General features: G+C 47.6%; 1 protein-coding gene across 1 annotated transcript in view; it reads right to left on the bottom strand.

Annotated features, from left to right (window-relative positions):
• Window positions 1-18,088: 18,088 nt before the first annotated feature.
• The window catches only part of LOC139277599 (protein CBFA2T2-like), a 126,956-nt gene continuing 120,697 nt past the window's right edge, over window positions 18,089-24,347 (bottom strand). The window contains exons 10-11 of the mRNA XM_070896284.1: window positions 19,591-19,781; window positions 18,089-18,410 (exon numbers count right to left, since the gene is read on the bottom strand). Of these exons, the coding sequence (XP_070752385.1) occupies window positions 18,144-18,410; window positions 19,591-19,781 (458 nt within the window). The 3' untranslated portion in view covers window positions 18,089-18,143. The remainder of the gene's footprint in view (window positions 18,411-19,590; window positions 19,782-24,347) is intronic.

Here is a 24,347-nt window from a genome sequence, read left to right as displayed (position 1 = left end):
CAGCAAGCTCCCACAAACAGCAATGTGATAATGACCAGATAATCTGTTTTTGTTATGTTGATTGAGGGATAAATATTGTTTAGGACACCTGTGATAACTCCCCTGCTCTTCTTTGAAATAATGTCATGGGATTTTTTACGTCCACTTGAGAGAGCAGATGGGGCCTCGGTTACACGAAAGACTTGGAGCTTAAGGGAAATGGTTCCAGGGTCTTTGATTAAAATGCCTTCCGAAAATAAATCAGTGAAATATTCTCAGGAAAATCTCCAAGTCTCCAGCTGCATCCTTCCACTTGCACCACAGGAGGGCAACAAGATGTCGCGTCTAAAATATCACAATGCCAAAAAAACTGGCAATCTGCTGCCTGGGACCTGCAACCCATACTTACCTCTGGGGAACTTCACACGTGCAAATTTCAATGAGAACTCATGCTAATTGGCTTGAATGAGAAAATAATGAACCTCAAAACAATCATGTGAAATAAAGTAAAATAAGTATAATAAACTAACACTGTATGGATGGAATATGTTGACATTTTTTTTTGCATCTCTCTCGTTCTTGCCTCGGTTCTCTGCCCTCCTGTCTGCAGATTATCCTCTGCAGGTAGAAGCAGAGTGTCACAGCAGGGCTTCAGACTTCTCCACAACTGTTGTCAGTGTGTTGTATGGCAACAACTTTATTTATTGCATTTATATAGCACCTTTAACATAGTGAAACGTCTCAAGGCAATATGGTTCAGTAGCATAGTGGTTATGTTACTGGACGAGTAATCCAGAGTCCTGGACTAATGATGCAGAGAGTTCAAATTATAGGATTACACAGGATATACGGCACAGAAACAGGCCATTCGGCCCAACCAGTCCATGCCGGCGTTTATGCTCCACTCGAGCCTCCTCCCGTCTTTCCTCATCTAACTCTATCAGCATAACCCGCTTTTCCCTTTTCCCTCATATGCTTGTCGAGCCTCCCATTAAATGCATCAATACTATTCGCTTCAACCACTCCCTGTGGCAGCGAGTTCCACATTCTCACCACTCTCTGGGTAAAGAAGTTTCTCCTCATCTTGGAAGCTGGGGAATTTAAATTCAGTTAATTAAATTAATCTGGAATTAAGCTAGTATGAATAATGATGACCATGAAGCTACCGGATTGTCATAAAAACCCATCTGGTTCACAAATGTCCTTTAGGGAAGGTAATCTGTCGCCCTTACCTGGTGACTCCAGACCCACAGCAATGCGGTTGACTCTTAACTGCCCTCTGAAATGGCCTAGCAAGCCACTCAGTTAGAGGGGTGGCAATAAATGCTAGCCTTGTCAGTGACGCCCACATCCCAGGAATGAATAATTTAAAAAAAGGCACTTTAGCAGACAAAAAGTAACACCGAGCCAAAGAAGGCGACATTAGGACAGGTGACCAAAAGAGGTAGGTTTCAAGGAGCTTCTCAAAGAAGAGAGAGGCGGATAAGTTTAGGGAGGGAATTCCGGAGCCTCGGGCCTTGGCAGCTGAAGACACGGCCGCTAATGGTGGAACAATTGAATTTGGGGGTTCACCTGAGGCCAGAATTGGGAGAGGGCAGAGCAATGTTCCCCCTAAGGTGCACGGCCCCATATTGATCAGGTGGTACCGCGCAGGCCGCTCACCAGCTGTTGACGCTGGAAAAGATACCACGCAGAAAATTAAAGCTACCACGTAAGAAAAAATTAGAGGGAACATTGACGTAGAGATCTAGGAGGGTTGTAGCTATCAGCATCGATGGCTGACAGGAGATCACAAGACAGCTGTAAATCAGGAAGCCCATTCAATTCATCTTGCATCCAAGGAGGCTAGACAGGGTAGCTGCTGAGAGGATGTTTCCCCTCGTGGGAGAATCTAGAACTAGGGGGCATAGTTTCAGAATAAGGGGTCGCCCATTTAAGATGGAGCTGAGGAGGAATTTCTTCACTCAGAGGGTCGTGAATCATTTGGAACTCTCTATCCCAGAGAGCGGTGGAGGCTGGGTCATTGAATATATTCAAGGCAGAGATTTTTGAACTACAGGGGAGTCAAGGGTTATGAGGAACAGGTAGGAAAGTGGAGCTGAGGCCAAGATCAGATCAGCCATGATCACAATGAATGCCAGAGCAGGCTTGAGAGGCCGTCTGGCCTACTCCTGCTCCTATTTCTTATGTTCTTATGTTCATCTTAACTCATTCAACCGGAACAAATTTACAATCCCTCATTAGGGCAGCTAATGGTACCAAGGTTGCTGTCTCCATTCCAACTAATGATTGCTCTTTGTTTGAACAACTTCCTGACATCAGTCCTAAGTTTGTCGATTGCCAGTTGAAGCCTGTGTGCCCATTGCCTTACTATCATGATTTAACTTGAACTAGCGTGTCGGTTACTAACTTATGTAACTCAGTGAGTCTCCCTCTCAATTGCATTCTTTTAAAACCATGAGATCCATTAATCTTTGCCCATAACGTTGTTATCTAGGATTATACAGATCATGAAATGGGTTTGGCCTGCTTCTCAATTTTTCCTTCCTTCGCTTTTCCCTGCCCCTCCGCATCCTGAGCTGTTGGAGCCCAAAACAGGTGAAACCCACCCACAAAAACCGGTAAGTTCAAGTGGCTCTATTAAAGCAGAAACTTCAGGCTCCAAATGGGGGACTCCAACACTGAGCAACTGGAAATATAGTTACCACATTCTTTCCACACAGAGGGCAACGGTTGGAATAGTTTGCAGGGAAGAACATTGAAGCAAATAGCATTAATGTGTCCAAGAGGCAGCTGCTGAGTCCACTCAGGCACAGTAAGAAGAAAAGGACTTGGGGTCAAAATTGCCCAGTTTTGCGACGCCCATTAGCAACTCCGGGGGGGGGGGCGCTAACGGGGCTCGAAACTGTTTCCTCCCAGCGGGGAGGGGGCTGCTGTTCCCGTAAAGTTGCGCGGGAGTTCACGGAGACGCTGTCACGGTATCGGCGCACCGATAGTGCCTCGGGCCGCCGCCGCGCAACGGGCGATGATATCTCCGCTGTGCGCGGCGACCCCTTAGCGCCGCACGCCGATTCCTTTCTGCCCCACGCCGTAAGTTGGCCAGCGCCCCGCGAGGCTGCCACAAACGGAGGTCAGTGCCAGCTTCGTGGGTCGCAAACTGGGCCGACCGCCGCTCCCGGGGCCGACAACCACCATTTTGCAGTCAGGGCAGGACCTCCGCGCTGGGTGCAAGAATTCCCGCCCCGAGGCAATTACCGCCCCCAATCGAGGCGCTGGGGAATTTCTGCCCCCTTGTATTTATATAGCTCCTTTCACCACCTCAGGACTTTCCAAAACACTTTACAGCCAATTGAAGTGTAATCACTGCTGTGATGTAGGAAACATGGCAGCCAAGTTGTGCAGAGCAAGGCCCCACAAACAAGCAATGAAATAAATGACCAGGTAATCGGTTTGAGTGATGTTGGTTGAGGGATAAATATTGGGCCAGGACGCTCAGGAGAACTTTGCTGCTTTTCTTCGAAGTAGTGCCATGGGGTCTTTTACACCCACCTGTGAGAGCAGACGGAGCCTCGGTTTAACGTCTCATAAAAAAGACGGCACCTCCGATAGTGCAGCACTCCCTCAGAGGCGAGAGTGCTACCCACTGAGCCACGGCTGACACTAGGGAAATTAACAGTTGCAGAAATGGAAGTTTTAATATTTGACCAATTTATTGCATGGAGCTTCTTAGTTAAGCTCGATCATGGCCATCTGCCGTGTGACACAGTTTTAGTCAGGTCCGTACCTTGTAAACACACACACAGTGCACTTAGTCACCGACCACACTCTGCCTCTTTAAATAGAAACCAGGTAGGAGCTCACTGCTGGGTAATTAGTGTTGTCAAGTAGCTACATACCCAATGGTTGCATTCACTGACTAGAGTGAAGCGAGGTTAAAGAAAACAATCGAAAAGTAAACCAATTCCTGATTCAGCGCAGCCTGTAAGGTGGACATTTGTAGGGCAAGAGACAAATGCAAGTCATCTGAGCAAGTCTTGTGCGTGGACTTGAATGTACCATGGGTTGGGTTAGATGACCTGAATAGCACTCTCTCCCTCTGTTCTTAAACTTGCAGCTCGAACCACTCCTGCCCCACAAGGCAACCTAAGGTTAAAAAAAATTAAAGACCATAAGAATTAGGAGCAGGAGTAGACCATTCAGCCCCTCGAACCTGCTCCGCCATTCAATAAGATCATGGCTGATCTTTGACCTCAACACCACTTTCCCACCCAATCCCCATATCCCTTGATTCCCTTAGTGTCCAAAAATCTATCGATCTCAGCCTTGAATATACTCAACGACTGAGCATCCACAGCCCTCTGGGGTAGAGAATTTCAAAGATTCACAACTCTCTGAGTGAAGAAATTCCCCCTCATCTCAGTCCTAAATGGCCAACGCCTTATCCTGACACTGTGCCCCCTAGTTCTAGATTCTCCAACCAGGAGAAACAAGCTCTCAGCAGCTACCCTATCGATTCCCTTCAGAATCCTCTATGTTTCAATGAGATCACCTCTCATTCTTCTAAACTCCAGAGAGTATAGGCCCAATCTACTCAATCTCGCCTCATAGGACAACCCTCTCATCCCAGGAATTAAGCTAGCTTCCTGCCTTGGGCCTCTACTTGCCCAGCATGACCTGCCCCCCTCTCCTAAATCCCCTCCTGGCCAGTCTGGTCTGACAGGGAAGTCGTCACTGCTCCCTCCACTCAGGCCTCCAACTAATATCGCAGTCGGATCCCGATGACATCATCCGAATCCTGTGCTCGCTGACCTACATTGGCACTTGATTAAGCAACGCCTCGATTTCAAAATTCTCATCCTTGTTTTCAAATCCCTCCATGGCCTTGCCCCTCCCTATCTCTGTAATCTCCTCCAGCCCCACAAACCCCCGAGATGTCTGCACTCCTCAAATTCTGCCCTCTTGAGCTCCCTGATTATAATCGCTTAACCATTGGCGGCCGTGCCTTCTGTTGCCTGGGCCCCAAGCTCTGGAATTCCCTGCCTAAACCTCTCCGCCTCTCTACCTGTCAAAATGCTCCTTAAAATCTACCTCTTTGACCAAGCTTTTGGTTACCTGCGCTAATTTCTACTTATGCAGCTCGGTGTCAAATGTATTTATTCTGTATTATAACACTCCTGTGAAGCGCCTTGGGACGTTTTACTACGTTAACGGCGCTATATAAATACAAGTTGCTGTTGAATCCAATTTGCATATTTAAAGTAGGACCCCGTTTCCTTCCTACGGGTGTCCCACTTGTCTGTTCAAAAGAACAGGTTAAGATGGGGAATCGGTGCGATCAGAGGGGGGGGGAGGGTAAGTCGCTGCTCTTATTTTAACTGCCCCCCCCCGGTTTCTGCCCGACGGGTTGGATGGGAAGTAAAAACATTTTTTTTTATCTCAAACCCCAACCCACCTGGAACCTGCCCATTTCCGGTTTTAACAAGGGTGGGATAGGGGACCGGGTAACCAGCCCTCTCCCAGGAGGTGGGTTACTCATTTAGATATTTTAATGAGTCTATTTACCTCAGATGTTTTCCCTGTTCCAGCTTTAACCATGGTTAACCTGGGTTTCCCTGGCTGCGAAAGAGTTGCGAGTACTGCTGCTTGGGAGAGGCTAGCACTGCACCCAAGCAAACCTGTCAACCTCCCCAGCGATCAGAACACCCACCCGTGATCCAATGCCCTCTCATTGTTCTCCATACCCTCGATGTCCTCTTGCCTCCACCACCCCACCCCCCACCATGTTCTCCACAGGCCCCCGGCAATCTTCACCCTTCCTCCACAATCTCTCCGGCCTATCGTCGATGTTACCTCCCCCTATCTCCCTGCACCCCCCAATCGATGTCCCCCTCAACCACCAATCTCTCCCGTCCCCCCACCCATCGATGTCCCCATGACCCACGATCTCTCCAGCAACCCATCCATCGATGTTCCCCACGAGCCCCGATCTCTCCAGCAACCCATCCATCGATGTTCCCCACGAGCCCCGATCTCTCCAGCTCCCCCCATCCATCGATGTCCCCATGACCCACGATCTCTCCAGCAACCCATCCATCGATGTTCCCCACGAGCCCCGATCTCTCCAGCTCCCCCCATCCATCGATATCCCCATGACCCACGATCTCTCCAGCAACCCATCCATCGATGTTCCCCACGAGCCCCGATCTCTCCAGCTCCCCCCACCCATCGATATCCCCATGACCCACGATCTCTCCAGCAACCCATCCATCGATGTTCCCCACGAGCCCCGATCTCTCCAGCTCTCCCCATCCATTGATATCCCCATGACCCTCGATCTCTCCAGCACCCTCCCCATTGTTGACCCCCATGACCCCCGACCTCTCCAGCACCCACCCATCGATGAGCCCCACGACCCTCCAATCTCTCCTGGCACTCCCATCGTTTTCCCCACAACACCCGATCTCTCCCAGCCTCCCCCATCGATGCCACTCTCGATCTCCAATCTCGCCTGGCTCCCCCATAGTTGTTGCCACAACCTCTTGCCTCCCCCTCCCCCTATGCTCGCCAGCTGTGGCCTGGTGCCGCAGGACTACCCACCTCACATCCAGCCAGCCTCTCAATCTGACTGGCTGCAGCCGGAAAACGGATTTGACAAATTCAAAGAATTAGGTTTAAAAGAGCAAGTTAAAGGGGGAGAGAGAAGTAGAGAGGTGGAGAGGTTTAGGGAGAAATTCTTAGCAGCTTAGATAGCTGAAGGCACGGCAACCAATGGTGGTGCGATTAAAATTGGGGATAAGCAAGAAGCCAGAATTAGAGGAGTGCAGAGAAGGTTGTAGGGCTGGGGGATGTTACAGAGATAGGGAGCGGGTGAAGGGATTTGTAAACAAGGAGGAGAATTTTTAAATTGAGGCTTTGGCAGATTGGGAGTCAGGTAAAACTAATCAAAATTAAGGGTAAACTTAATGAATGTTTGATACAGAGGAGGCAATAGGGCTCTGGGAGAGAGCAGGACAGTGGGTCGGTTTTTGGATTGCTGCAACATGATGCACGTTGCTTGCCCGACATCCAGTTCTGGATGAGCAGAAATTTCCTCCAACTAAATATTGGGAAGACCAAAGCCATTGTCTTCAATCTCTGCCAGAAACTCTAATCCCTTGCCACCGACTCCATCCCTCTCCCTGACCACTGTCCGACACTGACTCAGGCCGTTTGCAACCTTGGAATCCGAAATGAGTTTGACCCCGAGATGAGTTTCCCGCCACATATGCGTCCCATCACCAAGACTGCCCGTCTCCACCCCTGCCTCAGCTCTTTTGCTGCTAAAACCCTCATCCATGTCTTTGTTACCTCTGGACTATTCCAACGCACTCCTGGTTGGCCTCCCACATTCTACCCTACAGAAACTTGAGCTCATCCAAAGCTCTGCTGCCCCGTGTCCTAACACATCAAATCCCATTCACCCATCACCCCTGTGCTCGCTGATCTACATTGGTTCCCAGTCTGGCAATGCCTGATTTTAAAATTCTCATCCTTATTTTCAAATTCCTCCATGGTCTCGTCCCTCCCTTTTTTCTCTGTAATCTCCTCCAGCTCCACAACCCTCCGAGATATCTGCGCTCCTCCAATTCTGTCCTCTTGAGCACCCTGATTTTAATTGCTCCACCAATGGCGGCCGTGCCTTCAGCTGCCTGGGCCCTAAGCTGTGGAATTCCCTCATTAAACTTCTCCACCTCTCTCTCCTCCTTTAAGACGCTCCTTAAAACCTACCTTTTTGAGCAAGCTTTTAGTCACCTGCCCTATTGCCTTATGTGGCTCGGTGTCAAATGTTATTTGATAACGCTCCTGTGAAGCGCCTTAGGAGGTACAGGTTGGACCTCTCTGGTCCGGTATTCTCTGGTCTGGAAACATCTGTGGTTCGGCTTCGGCATCGGTTTCCCACGCTTACTGGCTCTCATTGATCAGTGCGCAACTGCCGCTTTGCGCGTGTGGCGTCCCAGTTTCCAGCGCTTCAGTGAGGTGGCCGGGCAAGGAAAGGGAAGGGCAGGCGGCTGGCTGAGGTGCTGAAGCTGGGCCTGAGGGAGAGGAAGGTTTATAAAAAAAGCACCAAACCAGCGCGTTAATTAATAAATGTGGCTGGGAGATTTCTACACGGAGAGAGAGAGCAAGACCCGAGTGTCGCAGCCGGAGCCCGGGCGCCGTCTACATGTACCGGTAAGCCTAGGCTCAGCGTGACCTCACGTGGTTCGGAAAATTCTCCGTTCCGGCACCGGCCAGGTCCCGAGGGCACCGGACCAGAGAGGCCCGACCTGTATTACTTTTAAAGGCAAATTGTTGTTTTTGTTATTGATACAATGGGCCGAATGGCCTCCTCCTGTCCTTTCGTGCTGTAAACGTCTGTGGTAAGAACATAAGAAATAGGAACAAGAGTAGGCCCTTATGGTCCCTCGAGCCTGCTCCGCCATTTAATTCGATCATGGCTGATCCGATCATGGACTCAGGTCCACTTCTCAGCCCCGCTCCCCAAAGTGGTTCTACTTATGTGAGTTCCCGGAATCCAACTCCATAGCTTTAAGCTGCGGCTGAATGCAAACACACAATTGGCCACCAAACACTTCAAATTTTTACAAATATTTATTTACATATACAACAGAGAGAGAAAAAAAATACAATACCCGATTCAAAGAAGCACTGCATTGAAAGTAACAAAGACACAAAGGTCCATTGCTAATCTTCAATAATTAGCCACTGCTTTAAAAGAAGATAAGTATGGAACTGTACTTTCAACATAACGGACTGGCCACACCCCTTACCCACACTGTGGTTTGCTTAGACTGCATTGTTATAGCAGGGATAGGCAACTGTTTGCTTTACTACCCTCTGTGTCGGTTGGCCATGGAGCTGGTGTTTGAGAATGGGCAGACTCCAGTCCAGCTCAGTCTTCAGGCACAGCATCCGTCACAAGGAATCAACCTGGATGGTTTCCTTTTTTTCCTGTCCTGTAATTACACTTGCTGGTGAGCAGGTAACTCAGATGATCCCGACTTACAAACCGGATTGTGGCTGCGCTTTACGTTGAAAGTACTTCCTCCCCCCGCCAGGTTATTCACCGTTCCTTCAACTCTGGGAACAGCTCAGGTCAAATTAAGTTCTAGTTTCTCATACTGACAAAGCACAAGAGCAAACTTGCATTTGATATTTTGCATCTCTTCCTTGCTGGGAACCACAGCTTTTGCATGCTGACAGCCCCGATCCTTACACTTTATGCAGATATGCCTGTACCAACACGATACTTATCCAACTGTGCCTCATGGTTAACAGTGTCCATGATCTGGAATGTACTGCCTGAAAGGGCGGTGAAAGCAGATTCAGCAGAAGCTTTCAAAAGGGACTTGGATAAATACTTGAAAAGGACAAATTTGCAATGCCATGGGGAAAGAGTAGAGGAATGGGACAGCTCTTGCAAAGATCTGGCAGAGGCACGATGGGTCGAGTGGCCTTCTGTGCTGTATGATTCTATGACAGCTTCACGTGACTATGCAGCTTTCCCTGCAGTCTCAAAGTGTCTCATCTGACTGGTTGCCAGGGTATACAGCTTCATATTTATACTGCAGCTTGAAATGATAACAAAGGTAGCACACGGACACTGAGCATCAACAAGCTGTGCCACAGCTTGGTAGGACTGAGGCTTGCGCCCATTCCCTCACGTGCTAAGTTCTCTGATATCCGGGAGGGATGCCCAGTGACAGAGTTGAGGACAACAGGATTGAGATGAGCTCAACAGTTGGCCATGACTTGACCTGTGTACTGGAGCGTGGAACAGGAAGACCTTGAAGGGTGTGTGTGTGGTGGCAGGGTCGATTGGTGGGGGGGCGGGGTGGGGAGAGAAAAGGCAATAAAATGCATCAAAAAATCCTGAAATAAGAGAATTTGTCAATTGCCAAGTGATGAAAATAGAGACTGATTATTTAACACAATATGGGGCGGATCTTGACTTTGTCATTTATTAATTTATTTATTCATGGCACATGGGCATCGCTGGCAAGGCCAGCATTTATTGCCCATCCATAATTGCCCTCGAGAAGGTGGTGGTAAGCCGCCTTTTTGAACCGCTGCAGTCTGTGTTACCTAATATTTTTAATGTTTATAAAAAAACCTGGTTTCATTTGTGTAATAAATACGTGAACAGCGCTCGATGGTCTAACTCCACCCACTCCAGACCGGGTGAAGGAACATTACTATTGCAGCCAACAATGAGATTACCTGCTTTATCATCTCTTCCTCACCGCCCCACCCCCCGCACTGGCACAGCCAGATCATTGGGAACACCAGCCAACATTCAGATGCATGTGCTGGATCATATCTCATGAACAACATTTATATTTTGACTTTTTGTTTTAAAAAGTTAGTAGGGGGTCACTATTTTAGTTGGCAAGGCGAAGAACTCCAAACTTAATAGATTCATGTGCAGATTCGAGTCAAATGCCCGAGCCCTAGAGTTCTACCAATGAATGAGCTAATGTTAGGTGCATACATTACACCTTGGTGTAATCTATGAGTATGCTCACAGGTTTGTGGAGTGGGAGTGTCTTAGCCAGTCACGTGATATTCACAAGACTCAATAAAACCCCAGCCAGTTGGGTTCGGGGGAATCCACGATGAGGCAGGTGGTTATGAGCCTGGTGGATGAACTAGTAATGTGTGGTGTGATTGTCAAACCTTTGCTAATAAACCAACTAGTTCTTAATAGCAACATGTAAGCGAAGAACCCATAAAGCAAATACATTATGCAAGGGAAATACAAAATTGGGCAGAAAAGAATGGCCAGCTGGTCACCCAGATAGAGAAGCCATTTTTGGTTTCGGCATTGAAATTTTATTATCTGCGAAGTGTAGATTGTTCCGATATTTTTCTGGGGGCGGGAGAAGATGGAAATTGAAAGAAAATCTTGAGAAACCAGAAATTAATTTTGTACAACCTGAAATTACATATTGCACAATTTGGGACAACAGAGTCACCAAACTACAGGCTGATTAATTCTTCACTTTAGACCAGCATAAAATTTACACATCTTTGAGGAAAAAGCAGAAACAAAATGAGTCTCTTACGTGGTTTTCCCTTAGGATAAGGGAGCCGTGGTTAGATTCCCGAATCTGCTATCAAGAGTGAGCAGAAAACACCCAGAGTACGGGCAAAGTGTCGCAATCAGAGAATGGCGTGTTACAATTGCTCATGTAGAACCCGCTCTACTTTCAACAAGTGGGCTTGGCCATGATCGTTAAATGAGGTTTTTCTTTTACATCCAAGCCCGTGTGTTGAGATCAACATTTGGCAAGGGAGGGCCGGCGGGAACAGAAACAAAGGGGGTAATTTTGGCCGATAGTGTAAAAGTACGCAGAATATACAGCACAGAAACCGGCCATTTGGCCCAACTAGTCTGTACTCCACACGAGTCTCTCCCCTACCAGCCCCCCCCCCCCCCCCGCCTATTCCATCTGCCTCATCTCCACCTTTCAATGTATCTCCCTATCCCCTTTTCTCTAATGTGCTCATCTAGATTCATTTTGAAAGCATCAAAACTATTTACTTTACTTCCTATTGAGTTGCACATTCTCTGAGTAAAGAAATTTCTCCTCATTTTCCGATTGCATTTATTAGTAAAAGGGTCGATATTGGGATCAGTCACATTGTTATGCATCTCTCCCGATTGAAGTCGCTGGAAATGGAAGTCAGGAGAGGTGTAAAATGGGTGACTGATCTAATATTGCCTGTTTTACATTATCGGCCAAAGTCTAAATTACCCCCGGTATTTTCACTTCCACTTGATTGCTTTTCGGCGGCTGATGTGTGCTGAAGGCCATCGTAGGAGTGGGAGCGAAGGGAAGGGGCTATTACCCTGGTCATGAAGAACAGCTGACCAGTCTCCTCCTCATGATGCTTTATCCGATTCCATTAAAAATCGTGTTAAAGGCCCCCTCCCACAGATGGTACCACAGGACTGCTGGCATCCTCGTACCCTGAACAGTCTCCTCTTCGGGAGAGGAAAAGGGAGGAGTGTGGGAGGCGGAAAAAATTGGGAAAACAGATCAAAAATATCAAACAGGCTCTTGGTTCTTCCCTTTCCTTTCCACAAAACATTACATGGAATTTACAGCAATATAACCGGGATTCACACCTATGGGATCTGGCCATCCTGTAATACTATTTGTAATGTACGCACTTGTGAGCATGCTCACAGGTTTGTGGAGCTGTTGCACTGCGAGTGGCTTATAGCCAGTCACGTGATGTTACACAAGACTCAATAAAATCCCAGTTACTTGAGTTCAGGTTCTCCACGATGACGTGTGCAGTTGTGAGCCTGGTGGATGAACTGGTCGGGTTCAGTTTGCTAATAAACCAGCTAGTTCTTTGCTTAAGAATTCACAGCAACATATTTGCTGTAAAGAACCCATGAAGTAAATACACTGCACCGTCAATGGGAGTGACCTTAAACCTGTTTATAATGAAATTTGATAAAGCATCGTCACCAGGAGCCCAATAATGGGCAGGACATGACTAGAAGCCCTCTTCTCCCAAGTGGCCATGTGTGGATGGCAACGGAATATCTCCTCCCCTCCCGCTCCCCCGCCCCCAACCTTCTGTGCCTTAGGGAATTCCGGATTAATTGCTGTAGTTTCATACTCCCTTTATCCAGGGGGGGGTTATGGGAAAGAGGAAATAATGAAAGTTTGAGGAACGATAGGCTCCTGTAATCCGTACCTCCTTGGAGGAGTTAATAAGTTGGTGTGTAGGGAATTAAGAAGTTTTAAATGGCACAATAGCACAGAGAATATATTTGGGGGAGAAAGGGTGGTGTAAGAATCTATGCTGACACTTTCGCAACAAGCCCAGCCCACAGGCCCTGGGTACACAGAAAGACAGGAGTCTATTCAACCTGATTACAATCCCCGAACAGGGCGAGTAAATAAAAACAAAGCACAAGCCAATGACACAGTGAACATTAAAAGAAAAAACTGGCAGGGTCATGTCGCCGTTTATCAGTTGCATACACAAATTCTTCTTAAATAAAATTAAAAAAAAATAAAGAATTCAGTAACCACAATACGACAGCTTCACGGAACAGAAAGGAAGGGCAGGCCGCACAGGGCTGCTTACACAGACGCCAATACTACACATCGACTGTTCACAAGTGAAACCAATGCACTGTACTTCTCATTCACTTACAGACACACACAGCTGAACAGAGGGATTTAGTTTATTGGGTTTTGCTTTGTTTTTTGAATGCTGAACTATGAGGTTTTGGTTGTCGGCCTAGCAAGGTAGGCCCCTCCCCCCCATCCCCGACTTTCATAAGCCGAAGAGAGAGAGAGAGAGAGAGAGTTTGGCTTCGACAGTTTGGTTGTAGAGAGTGATCATTTGGTTTTTTTGTTTTGGTGGAGACGCAAGAGTCGCACAGCGCTAACAAGTTCACTTCCAATCCCAGCGGAGCTCAGGGTACCCGGTGGTGCTTGGTTTTTATTGAAGCTTCTGCAGAAGGCGGGCAAATGCAAGCATGTGGTTAGAAGTCACGAGGGGATATAGGCCGAGTGGAGGTTCCCCGGTCCTGCACTAGAACTGTACCAAGGACAGGAAAAGAGGCTGTTCCCGCACTCACCATTTCATGTAAACGGGGGGGGGGGGAAACAAGAGTTTTCACTTTAACCTTAGGGAGAATTGATCTTGGGAGAATAGCAATGGGGAGACTGGTCAGTGGTCACTGAATGCACTGTAATCTAATAGAGAGAACCAGAGAACATCAAACTCAATGGTGGAGCAGCGTGTTGTCATCAGTTTAACTCAGACATCGGAGTATGCTCACAGGTTTGCAGAGCTGTTGAGTTGTGAGTGGCTTAGCCAGTCACGTGATGTTCACAAGGCTCAATAAAACCCCAGCCAGTTGAGTTCAGGGGATCTACGATGAGGCAGGTAGTTGTGAGCCTGGTGGATGAACCTGTAATGTGTAGTGTGATTGTTAAATCTTTGCTAATAAACCAACTAGTTCTTAATGGCAACGTGTTGCTATGAATTCTTAAGCAAAGAACCCATGAAGCAAATACATTACACTTCGATTAAGGTCTTCAGATAGTGAGTGCTTCAGATGCAGAGGATGGTGAATTTAATATTTTTTAAACTTAAGAGCAACGACACAACAGAGCAGTGATATGTGGCACTATAAAGCGATAACATCGCACGTCTGATTCCTCACTCTGCTCACTTGCCAATCTTTGCGGGAAAGCGACAAACAATTGCTGCTCCATGGGTTGAGGTAGGGTCGCCAACCCTCCAGAATTGGCCTGGAGTCTCCAGAAATTGAAGCTTAATTTCCAGGACACTGCTGCGAGCAACGGCCAGGAGAAAAATCACAGGGGCATTAAAAAAAAAGTTTTTTTCCCATTTTCTTTGAAGACTTTTGTTTATTAGTTATAAAAGTACTGGAGATGGGGAAGGAAAAGGTCAAGAGTCATCCAATTGGCCAATGAAGAGTCTTTTCGCTTTCCAATTGGTGTGGGCAGGTCGTCGTGATGATGGACCTGTTGGCCGACCAATGGTGGGAGCCTGGGGGCGAGGGGGAGGGGAGGTTATGCGATGAAACCTCCAGGAATACATTCAAGCAGAGATGACAATCTTGGGTGTTATTTTTTCCATTTTCTTTGAAGACATTTGTTCATTAGTTGTAAAAATACTGGCGATGGGAAAAAAAAGGTTGTTTTGACGGACAGTCAAGAATCATCCAATCGGCTTTCAAATTGGCCCAGGGAAGGCGGGGCACTGCAAGGATGGAGATGCCGGGTGACCAATGGGGGGGGGGCGGGGGGGGGCAGGTCATGTGATGAAACCTCCAGGAATACATGCAACCAAAGTTGGCGACCCAAAGAACGCACCTCGTGTCCCCCACCCCCACATATCTTGTGACCCTCACCCCCATGCTTCAGAAATGTATCTTATTCAAAATGAAAGTTTGACAATCAAACTTTACCAGTGAGAACCTGCGTAACCACAAGCCCCAGAGATACACGATAGTCAAGCACCCGACATCGCTGCGGGGCCAGTCACATGGCGACACCCTGGTGCACTGCGATTGGCTGTTCAAAGCTGCGGCCTGGTGCTATTTCTGAAATGCTGGACTATTATGTAGTTAAAGACCATACTTAAGATCAAGAGAGTGACATAGCTTGGCCTTGAGGTGACTTTGGAAGAGCTTTACAGCCTCATCCTTGTTGCTGAGGATGTTGACTGAACTCTTAAGACTGGTGGGTAGCTTTGCAATACATGGAGCAGTGCTAAAGCCCACAGACCCTTGCAGCTTATATTTCTAGAATCAGTAATGGGTTCACAGATACCACAGATTTGCAAACATTTCCTATGCATTCAACAATTGGATAAATAACAGGGCCAGTGATTAGATAGGGATTTATTTGGCAATAAAACACTCAGGATTTATCTGAACCCTTTGATAAAGTGTCATTCCCTTAATCGTTCCCATTCGCTATGTATGTAATGCACTCCTAGCCATCGATTGGTTGTCTCCTAGTTACCATGGACCAAGTGTGAGAGTTCCAGGAACCTTATGAACTTTAGTGGGTTAAGTAAAAAAAAAATCAAATTCACCAATAATCAACCTCAACAGTTCCGGCATGCTCTTACCAAACGAAGCATGCTTAGCTCACATTGCAGTTTTATTTAGTCACTAGCCGATCTTCCATGGAGTTGCTCATAGGTGGTGTAGGTCCCGGAGCGGGAGAGGTGGGCACTGGGTTAGTGACTGACAGGAGCAATGGCAGTGACGGAAAGTGCAGCAAATGGAGGGGAAAAGATTGCATGGCAAGTTTGCACAGTTTCACTGGGAGGTCAGGGCTCAATGCTGCCAATCCAGTTGTGTTTGTGGGTCAGGTCTGGATGTTTTGACCGATGTTGGTGTCAGTTTTCGAGGTGGTAATGCAGGTACCTGAAACGGTAACTGTCATGGCCACCGTGGGTTTCTGGGTATTCAATCTGATTGCTTTCTGAGTGGTCCAGCAGCGACCAAACAGGAACCCTGCCGCCATAGAGAAGCAATACTTATTTTCTCGGTGGATCGGTTCCATAACCAGACAATAGAATTGTGCACTGTTAAGGGAATTACACATGGCACTGAAATAATAGGCACAGTACGATCGTATACAGTGGGACTCACGCGTGGCAACCGTGGAAACTGGAAAATGTACCCAGGACACCTCAACTGCCCGATCTGTGAGTGATGGATGACCCTTAGCAACAGACAGTTGCCTCAGAACAATCCAGAACGTTCAATGTGACCAAAAGCCCCATTTACAAACCTTGGACCAGACTTTCTTTCCCAAGTGAGTGAAATCCTCCGAGAATGAGGATTAACGTTTATGGCATCACATAAGTTGGACAATGTCTGTTTCTCTTCACCACTCCTCCCCACCCCCACCCCCCCACTCCATTTAAACAGAAACATGTTATATTGGGGCATCGCTAGTCCAGTGATGTGTGTTTTGCACGCTTGCAATTTAATCTCTTCAGTGGGGTCTACCAATAGCAGTCTGGCAATCAGCACCACCAGACTCTTTTTGGGGGTGTGGGAGGGGACTGAGGAATTGAAGGGTGGAGGAATCCTTTGGTGAGCCTGAATAACTGAGGAGTCACCAATTTAGCAGCAACTGTTTTTAATCCCTTGCCTTGTGTTTCCTTCTGATTTTTGGGATCAGCTGCTCCCCCTCCTCCACCGGCCAGTCGTTCATTTGTATCAGAAGGTAGATGTTATTTTTAGTGACGAACAATTTGCCAAGGGAAAACTTCTTTGTGCAAGACGTCAAGCATCTCAGGTACTTGTCTAGCTCTACCTTCAACCAGATGGGAGATAAACAGATACAATATCACCACGGGCGTTCCAATGGGGACCTCCAGATATCTAAAACTCCTAACAGCCAGGAGGCCAAACACGCACAGTCGCTCATTTCACCACTTCAACGGTTTTAAAAATTAGATTTTGAAGAACATTTTTCTGTGTCTGGAGTCTTTCACTGTTAGCGCACAACACGAGCTACTCGCTTGCTTTGAGGAGATGGAAAGGGGTGTTGGAGAGTTACTTCTCAGAGGTCAGTCGTTAGAAAATGATGTACAAGGAACAGCTTCACACACACACACACACACACACACACTCACACACGGACAAACCCATTGCATCCTCTCCCCCTCCCCGCCCCCACCCTCCTTCCCCATCAATACACTGCCCGAGGAGTCACCAACAATGGCTTGGCTCTTCCAATGGCCCTTGTGGGGGGAGTGGAACAGCGCGAGGAAAGAGGAATCGATGTACAGGTCTCTCGCGGGCAACTGATAGAGGGGGTGAAGACGGGAGAATTCCTTTCGTACCATTGATGCCAATCCGAAGGGGTTGTGCAAGTCAAGAAAATGTTCTTTCATCCCCCCCCACCCCCCAACCCCCTCAAGACCAGCGCAAGAAAAAAACAGCCACATTCTTTTGACGTTTTTTTAAAAAAAGTTATAAGTTCTAATCTCTTGAAAGAGTTCCGCTTTTATCAAGAGGTAAAGAGTGTTTTGAGTACGTAGAACTTGAATAGATGCTCCCCGTCCATTTTGATTGCACTGGCAAATGTTTAGCTTTTTGGACGATAGAGCAAGGTGGAGGATTCACGTGGAACTGCATTAACGTGCCAGGGAGGAGCAGATAGAGCAGGGGGGGGGGGGGGAGGTGGGGAGGGGGGAGGATCATAACAAGGTGTGCAGGAGGCTTTTAGTGCCCAGTCTAAAATGTTTCTGCAGCCAAGTCCTAAATGGCATCATTTCTGGAGGATGGATTCACCAATCTGCGTCCTGCTTTGTCCGAGAGTCTGGCTGTAATTTTTAAAAGTTTTTTTGCAGGCCTGGACGTTGCTCGTATTACAGTCGAAGCCCTCAATAGGACGTGCCTACTCTTGCAAATCTTAAGCCGTTATTTTTTTATTCCGCTCCCCCCTCAATTGGATATCAATTTTTTTTCGTTGGTTTTTAAAAAAAAAATGTAGCTTTAAAAGCCGAGGCCTACACCTGATATCGAACCGTGGGCCGGGCCTGGGAGTTTCGATTCCAATGTCTCCGTCGGTTGCGGGTCGGAGGTCACGTTATTGCGGGCTGGCGTCGGGCGCGGCCGGGGTGGCGGACCGGGAGGTCACGGTGGACGGCGGGGCCTTCTCCAGGGCCGGGCTCTTCTCGCCTTTGGCGGCTTTGGGGGCCGCGCCCCCGGCGGGCAGGGCCTTGGCCTGCAGGTTCTGCCCGCAGATGCGGTGGTGCTTCTCCCAATCCTTGTGCTGGCAGAACGAGCCGCAGTAACGGGCTGCGTTGCAACCGCTGCAGGTCTCGCTGGCTTTGCGCCCGCAGTTCCAGCAGCTCTGCGAACAGAAAAAAAATAAGTCAGACTCAGAGAGTTCGAGGTCAGACCCGGGGGGGGTTAGAGGTCAGACCCGGGGGGGGGGGGGGGGGGGTTTTAGAGGTCAGACCCATTGTTTTGTTTTTAAACAGAGTGACTGCTGCCAATGACCGGAAGCTGCGCAGAAACATTCTGCGTATAAATCTGTGGTGGTTTAAGTATTAACATATAATATCTTAACATCGCATAAATCTGTGGAGCTTTGGGTTCATGTAATGATAATACAACAACAACTTGTATTTAGATAGCACCTTTAACGTAGTGAAATGTCCCAAGGTGCTTCACCGGAGTATTATAAGACAAAAATTTGACTCCGAGCCACAGCAGATGAACAATAGGTAGGTCAAAGAGGTAGGTTTTAAGGAGCGTCTTAAACGAGTTTTGGATCACCTCTAGTTTACGTAGGGTAGAATGTGGGAGGCCAGCCAGGAGTGCATTGGAGGCAGTTCAGAGAAGGTTCACTAGGTTGATTCCCAAGATGAAAGGGTTGACTTATGAAGAAAGGTTGAGCAAGTTGGGCCTATACTCATTGGAGTTTAGAAGAATGAGAGGCAACCTTATAGAAACATATAAGATGCAGAAGGGATGTTTCCCCTTGTGGTGGAATCTAGAACTAGGGGTCTTAGAACTGAGATGAGGAGGAATTTCTTCTCTGAGGGTCGTAAATCCATGGAATTCTCTGCCCCAGAGTGCAGTGGAGGCTGGGTCACTGAATATATTTAAGGTGGAGATAGACAGCATTTTGAACGATAAGGGAGTGAAGGGTTATGGGGAGCGGGCAGGGAAGTGGAGCAGAGCCCAAGATCTGATCAACCATGATCTTATTAAATGGTGGAGCAGGCTCGGGGGGGCAAATGACCTACTCCTGCTCCTATTTCTTATGTTCTTATGTTCTTTCGGCCGACATTTCCACTCCAGTCCTGGTATAGCACTTCTCTCTGAGATCAGCACAGACTGGCGGGGCGGGACGGTCAGCTGATGGATCTTCCATATCTGCGAGGCTCAGTTCTACATTGGACAGTGCACTGCAGCAACTGAGCCACTGGAGCCACCAGCATTTGGTGAAAGAGGGGCCATCAATGGTGAAGCCCAGGCACGGAAGCATTAGTGGCCCAAGGAAGGGTATGAAAGGAGAGGCCTACCTCACTGGTGTCTTCCTGCTCATTGATGACGGTAAAAGCGTCCTCGGCCGCCTGCCGCTTGGCGTCCGCTATCTTCTGCTCCATCTTGGCCCTCTCTGCCGTTATCATCTCGTATGCCTTCTGCTCTGCCTCGGTCACCGCTTTCTGCAACTGCGACACGGCCTGGCGCTTGACCTCGTTCACCGCCTCTTCTGTTTACCGGGGAGAAACAGAAACATTGGTAAGAGATACTGGCAACACAGGCGATCACAATCATGAGGGCTTTTGATAAGAACAGATGGGGAGAGACCGTTTCGACTGGCAGGAGTGCCGGTAGCCAGAGGACACAGGGGGCCGGGGAGGGGGGGGGGGAGGGGGTGTGGAAATACAGAAGGGGAGATGAAGAGAATTTTTTTCCTTTTTTACGCAGCGAGTCATTATGCCTGAAAGCACGGTGGAAGCAGATCGAACAATATCTTTCAAAAGGTAATTGGCTAAATACGCAATCGTGTGAGCACAGTGAGCTTCCTTTGTTCTTCCTCACGGTTTTAAAGCCTCGCGTGAGGATTTGCCGAGTGGCTGATTTTGACAACGCCCACTGCAATCAGAAGAGGTTCATGAAATGATTCTCTTGTTTTGCACAGACAACTGCGACAACATGCATTTATGTCGCGCCTTTAACCTAAACAAAAATGGTCACAAGGTGCTTCACGGAGGCGGTAATGTGGAAAAGGTTTGAGGCGCAGCCAAAAAAATGAGACAAGATTTAAGGCGATTGGCAAAAACTGGAGTGTGCTTCGAAAGAGCCGGCGCAGAATCGATGGGCCGAATGGCTTCCTTCTGTGCTGTACTATTCTATGATTCTATGATAGCAGGTGGCGGGGGGGGGTTATTGCCGGGGCGACGAAGGACTTGGTCAAAGAGACGGGGTTTGCTCCTGGGTAGAAGGCAGGCCCTTGCTGTTAGAGGGTGATAGTAGTGCCGGTATTCTGAAAGGATAGAATTAAATAGGCTGAAGGGCTAATCTTAGACTTAGTGGATCTTGGGACTGGAAACCCAGAATGGGAATGTCCCTCAAGTGCACACAATTGATGGAGCATTGGCAGAGTGAATCCTGAATTTTTAAACAGATAATGGATAACATTGACAGAATCCCTCACTTTAATTTATACTTTCATTCTGTTTCAATCTTGCAATATGTAAGAATCTGACGATAAATAAATAAATGGCAGGTGCCCGACACTGTTGTTATTCGGTTGCCACTTGCAGATGGCAATGTTGCACGCAAACTCACACACACACACACACACACAACTGAATGCCCAGAAGGTGCCAGGGCAGAGTCACACTTCAGCGTCAATTCCGCTCTGGGTTGGCAGATGGTGCATTTTCTGCGGATGACATACAGAGCGACAGTTTTCTTCCCTCTCTCCTCTGCTCTTTTTCTCCTCGCCTCTCCCTTCCCCCGCAAAATGGAATGCTGCGCCGTACAGAAATGCCAAGTCTTGCTTCCCAGGCTGCCAGCTGTCACAGTTACCCAACATCAAAGGAAATATCCAACTGCAAACTCACTTCATAGATGGTTTTTTTTTCCCTCTGCATTTTATCTTCTTCCATTAATCAGAGTCCTAACTCGCACCAAGTCCCGCTCACCCATCACCCCCTGTGCTCGCTGACCTACATTGGCTCCCGGTTAAGCAACGCCTCAATTTCAAAATTCTCATCCTTGTTTTCAAATCACTCCATGGCCTCTCCCCTCCCTATCTCTGTAATTCTGTAATCTTCTCCAGCCCCACAACCCCACCCCGAGATCTCTGCGCTCCTCGAATTCTGCCCTCCTGCGCATCCCCCGATTATAATCGCTCCACCATTGGCGGTCGTGCCTTCTGTTGCCTAGATCCCAAGTTCTGGAACTCCCTGCCTAAATCTTTCCGCCTCTCTACCTCTCTTTCCTCCTTAAAGACTCTCCTTAAAACCCACCTCTTTGACAAGCTTTTGGTCACCTGCGCTAATTTCTACTTACACGGCTCGGTGTCAATTTTTTAATCCCATAATATTCTTGTGAAGCACTTTGGGATGTATCACTACGTTAAAAGCGCTATATAAATACAAGTTGTTGTTGTTGTTAATTCAGTTTTTACCGCTCCCTTCCTAGTATCCTCCTTCATCTTGCACCCCTCAATTCCCAGTGGGAGGGCTGTAAAACAGACTGCCAATTCGCTGTTGCCTGTTTCACACAACCTCCCAAGAACTATTTCACCCCCAATGAACCAAGTGACAACTATGTAATCAGACCCTGCATGTTACTATACAAGAGAAACCCAAATCATTTTTCACACGGACCATTGAATGTTGTGTGTGTATGTATATAAAAATATATATAAACAGCACCTTCAGACCAACTCTATATTCTGCAAATATAACAGCACATTACATCGAATGTACAGCGCAAACAGACCAATTGGTCGAACTGGTCCATGTCGATCACCCATCACCTTGGCTTCCGGTTAAGCAATGCCTCAATTTCAAAATTCTCATCCTTATTTTCAAATCCTTCCATGGGCTCTCCTCGCTATCTCTGTAATCTCCTGCAGCCTCACAACCCATGCTCATCCCTCACCCCCCCCAAACCCAGAGATATCTGCGTCCCTCTAATTCTGCCCTCTTGAGCAGCCCCGATTATAAATCGCTCAACCATTGGTGCCTTCTGTTACCTAGGCCTTAAGCTCTGGAATTCCCTCCCTAAACCTCTCCGCCTCTCTACTTCTCTTTCCAGCTTCAAGGCGCACTTTAAATCTACCTCTTTGACTAAGTTTTTGGTCACCTGCCCTGATTTCTCTATATATGACGCTAATGTTGGTGCATCTGTCCTCCCAGGGGATTTGTAGGATCTTGCAGAGACATCGCTGGTGATATTTCTCCAGCAACTTGAGATGTCTACTGTACATGGTCCATGTCTCTGAGCCATACAAGAGGGCGGGTATTACTACAGCCCTGTAGACCATGAGCTTGGTGGCAGTTTTGAGGGCCTAGTCTTCAAACACTCTTTTCCTCAGGTGGCCGAAGGCTGCACTGGCGCACGGGAGGCGGTGTTGGACATCGTCGTCGATGCTGGATATCGTCGTCGATGCCTGCTCTAGTTGATAGGAAGCTCCTGAGATATGGGAAGTGGTCCACGTTGTCCAGGGCCGCGCCGTGGATCTTGATGACTTGGGCGGAGTGCTGTGCGGTGAGGACTGGCTGGTGGAGGACCTTTGTCTTACGGATGTTTAGCGTAAGGCCCATGCTTTCGTACGCCTCAGTAAATACGTCGACTATGTCCTGGAGTGCAGCCTCTGTCTCTGTATATGTGCAGACGCAGGCTTCATCCACGTACTGTAGCTCGACGACAGACGTTGGGGTGGTCTTGGATCTGGCCTGGAGACGGCGCAGGTTGAACAGGTTCCCATTGGTTTTGTAGTTTAGTTCCACTCCAGCGGGGAGCTTGTTGACTGTGATAGGTGCTATATACGTTATAGGTGCTCTATAAATACACGTTGTTGTTGTCATCGATGATTATGCTCCACACAAGCCTCCTCCCACCCCTATTCATCTAACCCCATCAGCACAACCTTCTATTTCATGTGTTTATCTAGCTTCCCTGCTCAGGTAAGAGACGGTTTCCCCTGGCTGGAGAGTCTAGAAATAAGGGGTATAGTCTCAGGATAAGGGGTCGGACATTTAGGACCGAGGAGAAATTTCTTCACTCGGAGGGTTGTGAATCTTTGGAATTCTCAACCCAAAGAGCTGTGGATGGTCAGTTGTTGAGTATATTCAAAACGGAGAGCGATAGATTTTTGGACTCTAGGGGAATCAAGGGATTATGGGGATCGGGAGGTTAAAAATCAGCCATGATCTTATTGAGTGGTGGAGTAGGCTCGAGGGGCCGAATGGCCTACTCCTGCTCCTATTTCTTATAATCTTCTTATCTTCCCCATAAATACATCAATACTATTCATCTCAACTGCTCCCTGTGGTAGCAAGTTCCACATTCTCACCACTCTCTGACTTAAGACTTTTCTCCTGAATTCCCTACTGGATTTATTATAATAATAACTTTTATTTATATAGCGCCATTAATGTAGTTAAATGTCCCAAGGCACTTCACAATAGTCTTACAACATGTTAGATATTGACCAGGGAGGGAAAGAGAGAAAAAGTGCGAGAAGGAAGTGTAAGAGAAGTCAAAAACTCGGTGACTACCTTATGTTTTGGTCTCCCCACAAATGGAAACATCTGGTCGATGTCTACCCGATCAAATCCTTTCATAAAGACTTCTATCAGGTCACTCCCTCAGCCTTCTCTTTGAGAGAAAAGAGCCCTGGCTGTTCAATCTTTCCTGGTGGGTATAACCCCTCAGTTCTGGTATCTTCTTTGTAAATCATTTTTGCACCTTCTCCAGTACTCCAACTGTGGTCTAAACCAAAGTTCTATAGAAGTTTAACATAACTTCTCATGCTTTTCATTTCCATCTCTTTAGAAATGAACTCCCAGTGCTTTGTTTACTTTTTGTTTTAAAAATGACCTTATTAGCCCTGCGTTGCTACTTCGTGATTTGTTTATCTGTACCGATCAATCCCTTTGCTCCTCTACTCAATTTAGACCATTTTCCAAGGGGTATGTGAGCTCCTCATTCTTCCGACCAAAACGTACCATCTTTAGAAAGATTGCATTTATATAGCGTCTTTTCTCACCCTCCAGATGCCACAACCAATAAATTTATTTTGATTGTAGTCACT

This window comes from Pristiophorus japonicus, chromosome 12 (genome assembly GCF_044704955.1).
Source record: "Pristiophorus japonicus isolate sPriJap1 chromosome 12, sPriJap1.hap1, whole genome shotgun sequence".
Lineage (NCBI taxonomy): Eukaryota > Metazoa > Chordata > Chondrichthyes > Pristiophoridae > Pristiophorus > Pristiophorus japonicus.
The sequence above is the reverse complement of the archived record's forward strand: the minus strand, read 5'-3'. Positions and strand labels throughout refer to the sequence as shown.